The sequence below is a fragment of the Octopus sinensis genome, linkage group LG10, assembly GCF_006345805.1.
Source record: "Octopus sinensis linkage group LG10, ASM634580v1, whole genome shotgun sequence".
Classification (NCBI taxonomy): Eukaryota; Metazoa; Mollusca; class Cephalopoda; order Octopoda; family Octopodidae; genus Octopus; species Octopus sinensis.
Genome location: NC_043006.1, coordinates 42,129,260 through 42,136,759, shown reverse-complemented (window position 1 = coordinate 42,136,759; position 7,500 = coordinate 42,129,260). Strand labels below are relative to the sequence as shown.

The window sequence follows — 7,500 nt, the reverse complement described above, 5'->3', positions numbered from 1 at the left end:
TCGGAACATTACCTGTGCTCCGTTTAAGCTTAATAGAAATTGATCAAGTTATATGACGACACAGGTGTCTAAGTGTTTGCATTATTTAGTATTGAAGGAGAGAAGTTGATTGGCGGAATTTGCGGCACATCGGCAGGATTGGTAGAAGGTCAAAGTAAGACTTTGCAATATTTAGTTGTATTCCTCGATACTCTTGGTTCAAATTGCCCCGAAGTTGATTTCGGATTTCATCCATTTTTGTAACGATAATATTAGGAAGCGGTGAAGTACTAAGCGTAATTTAATCAACTGTTGCCGTCCTCATAATACTAATACATGCATACTTCTATATATATATATATGTTTATTATTTATTTGAGAACACATTCTTTGTGGAAATAAAACCGTTTTTGACGTCTATATCTAGCATGTTGACCGTCCACTTTTAGTGGTCAGTCCTTTAAATTTTGTATATATATATATATATATATATATATATATATATATTTAATTCTTTTGCAGGAAGGACTCGCTCGACGGGTCGTGTTCTGTCCTTACCTTCGAAACACGCATGGAGTCGAACCAGGGACAGCTGATGAAGGGAATATTCCTTGTATCGTCTGTCTTGTACTCTGTTTTTTCGTTGTTAAAAAAAGTCCGTTTCCATGTTTGTTTTTATGTTTTCGTTTCTCGTTTCTCATTGTATATATACATGCATATATATATATATATATATGCATGTATATATACATGTAGATGTAGGTACGTACATATATGTATGCATATATTTTATTTATTAAATTATTGTATGACTGAGCGCCCTCGTTTCGTTTCGTTTCTTTTCTTTTCTCCAAGTAAGTTTTTATATATAATTATGACGCGGAACTCTGTAACCCTTTGCTTGACCTTTCCTTCCTTCCTGTCTGTCTTCCTCCTTGCTTGTCTCTCTCCTTCTTATTTTTCCCCCTTTCTGGTTTCCTTTCCTCTCTATCTCTCTCTCTTTCTTACTCCTCCTCATCTCTCTAACTGCCGAGTCGACCAGCTTCTTTTCGCCCGCAGCCTTCTACAGGTCAACACGACTTTTTTCTTGCGCTCTGAATTTTTCCATCGTCTAGGCTTAAAAAAGGGGCCCTCAATGTTGGTTTCCTTGTCCTGTTTTTATTCTTTATGTGTACTGTATTTTTTTGAATGTATTTTTATTCGTATTTGTATTTTTATTTGTATTGCTTTTACGTCCTGTTCTTGTCACATTTTTTCCTTCCTTGTTTTTACCCCTCTGCAAAGAAATTTTATTTAATTCTTTTGCAGGAAGGATTGGTTCGGCGGGTCGTGTTCTGTCCTTACCTTCGAAACACGCACGGAGTCGAACCAGGGACATCTGATGAAGGGGAATATTCCTTGTATTGTTTGTCTTGTACTCTGTTTTTTCGTTGTTAAAAAAAGTCCGTTTCCATGTTTGTTTTTATGTTTTCGTTTCTCGTTGAGTTCTACGTCTATTTGTGGTGTCCTGTACTCATATATATATATATATATATATATATATATAATATATATATATTATATATATATTATATATATATATAATATATATATGCATGTATATATACATGTAGATGTATGTACGTACATATATGTATGTATGTATGCATATATTTTATTTATTAAATTATATATATATATATATATATATATATATAATATATATATAATCAAAACAAAAAATGACTGAAACAAGTAAAAGAAAGGCGACAACAATACATTCGGACAGTTAGATGGTACAAAAAAAGGACAGAAAAACAAGGACGGGATATTCAGAGCTATCAATCTTCAGCCGAGAAGCAGATCCTCTTCGCAGTTTCGGTCGGTTAATCTCGAGACCGCTCTAACCTGGCCGAACCCAAGAAAATCTAAGCTAAGAGCACTAGAATCTTTGGAAGAAAGCAAGCGAATGTATACGAAAACAATGACGGTAAAAAATGGAGAAATGATACACAAATACAAACAGCAGGACATTAACAACTGGTGTCTTTCGACTAAGGACGAATTAAATTAAGCTGGCGTGTATACACACACACACACACCACACACACACACACACACACACACACACATACACACATATCTATTGGGTTGGCAACTAAATTTCCCGCTGTTTCATATTTAAATTTTGGAATGCACTGCGTTTTTAAATTTTGGAATCTATTTTTTTAAAGTTAATTATAGTTAATTTTTGTTTATTTTCAGATCATTGAAATGGAATGTCAAATTAAGAAAAACGAGCATTTCTTTTTTTTTGCTTTTAATCAAGGTTCTAAGACCGCAAAAGCTGCTCGCGACATTTGCGCTGTGTATGGAGACGGTGCCATAGCTGAAAGAACCGCTCGTGATTGGCATGCCAAGTTCAAAAATGGAAATTTTGATCTCAAAGACGCACCTTGTTCTAGCCGTCCAGCTGAGCTCGATGAAGAGCGATTAAACCAACTTTTGCACAAAAATTCTCGTCAAACGACAAGGGAACTGGCAGAGAAAATGGAATGCTCCCACACTGCAGTATGGTGGGACTGGGAAAGGATTATCCATTACGAATTGCATGAAAAGAGTAGCAGTATTTTGGCATAATAATAATACTAATAATAATTAATAATAATTCAATGACAGTTCAAAAGAAAATCACTTACTATATTTAACCAGAGATTTGATGCAAGGTTCTGGTTTTTCTCATCCTGCAAAACAATGGTAAAAAAACGAGGTAGTTATTAGTGATACATGGCAAATATTAGTCTCAATACCCATACATACTTCTCTCCGTTCCTTTACAACCACCCCCACACAGATGCATATAGAAATACAAATTTGTTATGTCAAGATATATACAAACCAATTTAACATTAAAGAGAAAGGTTATTCAATTCTTTTCAGTGAAAACATTTTTATCCAGCAAGCGTTTTCAAGGAAAGTCGTTGATAGTGACTTTGAATTTTCAACTTGCCCGCCTTCGTCAAGCAGACTGCTTTATTTCGGTTATTTTAGGTTTTAAATCATCTTCAGCAAGTTATGATTTGAGGTAGGTAGAGCGTATGTGATCTGATAATTAGGTATTAATACATACACACACACACACACACACACACACACACACATTTGGATGGATGGATGGATAGATAGAAGTTTTGAGAGTTTTTTGAGAGAGGCCGTTGTAACTGTCCTAGATTATTTAAATTTAGGTATATTATTTCTAAATGAGGCACAATGTCCCAGTGGTTAGGGCAGCGGACTCGCTGTTAGAGGATCGCGGTTTCGATTCCCAGACCGGGCGTTGTGTGTGTTTATTGAGCGAAAACACCTAAAGCTCCACGAGGCTACGGAAGGGGTGGGGGTGGGGTGGCGACCCCTGTTGTACTCTTTCGCCCCAACTTTCTCTCACTCTTTCTTCCTGTTTCTTGAGTAACGCTGCGATGGATTGGCATCCCTTCCAGCTGGGGGGAACACATACGTTACAGAAACCGGGAAAACGGGCCCATGAGCCTGACTAGGCTTGAAAAGGGCACATAAATAAATAAATATAAAAATATTGTTTCTATAAGCTGACCTGCCAAAGGCTTGTTATTCCAGATTGGCGGAAACGGCTGTAACACCACTTTCCACAGCGGACTAGTTTACAGAATGCAGATGAGACGTGATGGCTATTTGGAAGTTGGGTATGCAAAAAATGTTTGTGTTAAATTACTGGGCAAAAGCTCTACAGAAGCTTAGTAAATGCTCCCGTCTGCTTATGGGTTAACTGGAATGACCCGAGCATCTGTTCTTCGATGGCAAAAGAGGTTGAAGGACAGGAGAGAGGAGGTGAGAGACGATGAGAGACGTAGAAGAGACAGAGAGAGAGAGAGAGAGAGGGAGGAACGTCAGAACATCACAGCTGATTAAGAAGATTCGCAATTTTCTAGAGAAATACTATTGAATGTCTAATAAAGACAATAAATATACAACTTACAGTCGGTGTAGCGACTGTACACAGAATTATTCGTGAAGATCTGAACATTCATAACATTTGTGCAAAATGTATTCCCAGGCCGTAGGAGTGGCTGTGTGGTAAGTAGTTTGCTTACGAACCACATGATTTCGGGTTCAGTCCCACTGCGAGACACCTTGGGCAAGTGTTTTCTACTATAGCCTCGGGCTGACTAAAGCCTTGTGAGTGGATTTGGAAGACGGAAACTGAAAGAAGGCCGTCGTATATATATATATGTGTACGGGTGTGTATGTGTTTGTGTGTCTGTGTTTGTCCCTCCAATCTCGCTTGACAACCTATGCTGGTGTGTTTACGTTCTCGTAACTTAGCGGTTCTGCAATAGAAATCGATAGAATAAGTACTAAGCTTACAAAGAATAAGTCTTGGGGTCGATTTTCTCGACTAAAGGCGGTGCCCCAGCATGGCCACAGTCAAATGACTGAAACAAGTAAAAGAGTAAAAGAGAAGGTTCTCGGTGATGTGCAACCTGATAAGCATCTACTTGAAAGGGATAGGCATTCAAACTGTCCAACCTCCTCCCTTCACTACAGACCTTACACCCTTTGACTTTTGGTTGTTCCTAAAACTGAAGAACTCCAGGGGCAGTCGCTTTGAAGATGAAGGAGGCTGTGATAAGGCCCTGGACACCTTTACTTTGGGGGACTTCTATGAGGTCTTCACGAAGTGGCTGGAATGCTACAACAAATGCATTGAAGTCAGAGGATCCTACCTTAAAGGAGTTTTGTACATTTGTGAAATTAATAAATGTCACTCCTGAAAAAGTCTAGAAACTTCTAGAATGCACCTTGCGTCCATCGATGTATCTTTCTGTCTGTCTGTCACCTAATGGAATCGTAGAAGGGCATGCTGTGATGTACGACTCGTACCTTGAAGTAGTTTTTAACATGCAAAGTGTTTCCCTCTACAGGTCTGAATTCAGTTTCTTGCGGAATGAAAGTGTGTGGGAGAGGTGGGAGAAAAAAAAGGGAGAGAGAGAGAGAGAGAGAGAGAGAGAGAGAGAGAGAGAGAGAGAGAGAGAGTAGAATCAATTTCTGTACTTGAACTTCAGTTATTTTGTCCAGAAATGATAAAAGATAAGGTAGTCTGTGGTGGAATTTGAATTGAGAGAAGGGAATTGGAAAAAATGCTGCAGGGCATTCTACCGCCGCTGTAACGGTTCTGCTAATCACCCACTTTTCCTCCTCCTCCTCCTCCTTATGCATGCATACATACATACGTAAGTACATATATATGGATAATAAGAATTATGTATGTATATATGTGTATGTAATTATGTATGTGTATCTATATGTGCATATATATATATATACTCTTTACTCTTTTACTCTTTTACTTGTTTCAGTAATTTGACTGCGGCCATGCTGGAGCACCGCCTTTAGTCGAGAAAATCGACCCCGGGACTTATGCTTTGTAAGCCCAGTACTTATTCTATCGGTCTCTTTTGCCGAACCGCTAAGTGACGGGGACGTAAACACACCAACATCGGTTGTCAAGCAATGCTAGGTGGGCAAACACAAACACACACACATACACACATATATATATATACATATATACGACAGGCTTCTTTCAGTTTCCGTCTACCAAATCCACTCACAAGGCATTGGTCGGCCCGGGGCTATAGCAGAAGACACTTGCCCAAGATGCCATGCAGTGGGACTGAACCCGGAACCATGTGGTTGGTTAGCAAGCTACTTACCACACAGCCACTCCTGCGCCTATATATATAGTATGTATGAGTGATTGCGTGTGAATGTGCATGTGCAATAGTTTTAAATAACGAAATAAAAATCGAAATGACGTTGAGGTGTTAATGTAACCACAGGCATGACAAATTTGAAAGCGGTTTCACAATTAATTTTAAAAAGAAGAAAAACCATCCTATCAAATTGGTAATTCAATTACATATTCTCTAACTTACATGCAATGCAATCTTAACATGTAATACAAAGGTCAGATGCTGACTTCTGTAGATGAGAAATTTCAAATCAGAGACAGCAGAAAAAGAAATATATATGTATGGATAAAAAATAGCAAGAAAATATTTGAAAATATTTTTGTTAAATTTTGTGTATTTCGAAGGAGAAAATTCATATATTTAGAACTAGGCATTTCGGTATAATTAACGTAAGGAGCGCTTAATAATTTACAACAAACACTTGAACAATAGAATGTTCTTGTTACATAAGTGCATATTAAGAAATCTATTGAAATAGAATCGAAAGTGGCATGTGAATAGATAGAAAATCACTGCATAATAATTGTTACTTAAACTTTGTAGTGATCCAAGACAAATAACAAGACGTTTAATTAAATCCTGATCCGTTGAAATAATTTACCATTTGTAGCAATTAATTTGCCAGTCAATTGCTGGAGAGATATTCGCTCTCTAGTAGTTAATTGCATTTAGTAAGGCTATTTCTTTGACCTTAACAAGTATAGCAAGGAAATGATTGAAGCGGTTTGATTAGTATAAATGTCTTGTGATTATTGAAGTGACTTTTGACATGCTATTAGCTAAACCGTTGTGGGTATCAGTTTGAAGTAGACTACATGTCTCTTGTACAGTGAGGCTTTTACAACGAATAGAAATTGAATTATATATGTAGAGAGTTGCATACGAACTATGTTTATTTGGTGGACTAAATCATTAAAGCAGTACAAATAATTCAGCCGAGAGTTATTTTGCCTTTTATATGTATGCGCACGCTCAACTAGTTACACTCCACCCTGGTCAACCGGCTTGGTGACAATATAATGCCGGTGATGAAGCTGACAAAAGGCGACGAAATCCAAAAGAGAGTTGTTAAGTTACCTCTGTCACTTCCAGAAGTCGAAGAGGTCCAGATTGTGACTGCATTTACATAACAGAATTATATTGTCGCCATAAGCTCATCGTCCTGTTGGAACGGCGTTATGTCCGTAGATCACGTCAAAACAGAAAGATCACTTATCCCGTTGTTGGCCAAAGGTCTCATAAGACCGCAGGTCGGCGAGTGTTAGGAATTCATCGCATTAATGTGAGTGAGATGAAGTGGAAAGACCTTGTCAAAAATCCTGTGGTTAATGACATACTGTTTGCGCGAGTGCGTCTATGTGTGTTCTTTTAGCCTTCTCCCGATTTTCTTTTCCAATTCGTTCTCACTTATCGCTCACTTCTCACGATGTTACCCTCATCCCCTCCTTCCGTTTATATGCATATATATTATATATATTATATATATATATATAATATATATATATATATATATGTATATATACATACATACATACATACATACTACATACATATGTATATATGCATTTAAATATATGTATGTATACACTTATATATATACACATATATATATGTATATATACACATATAAATATATGTATATATATATATCTATATATATGTATATATATAAATGTATGTATGTATGTATGTATATATATATATATGTAGATGTGTGTATGTATGTGCATGTATGTGTTTGTATGTATATGTA

General features: G+C 37.1%; 1 protein-coding gene across 1 annotated transcript in view; it reads right to left on the bottom strand.

The window, feature by feature from the left end:
* The window catches only part of LOC115216605 (neuronal acetylcholine receptor subunit alpha-7-like), a 974,486-nt gene that overhangs the window by 168,740 nt on the left and 798,246 nt on the right, over window positions 1–7,500 (bottom strand). Inside the window, exon 6 of the mRNA XM_029786079.2 lies at window positions 2,658–2,702. Within this exon, the coding sequence (XP_029641939.1) occupies window positions 2,658–2,702 (45 nt within the window). The remainder of the gene's footprint in view (window positions 1–2,657; window positions 2,703–7,500) is intronic.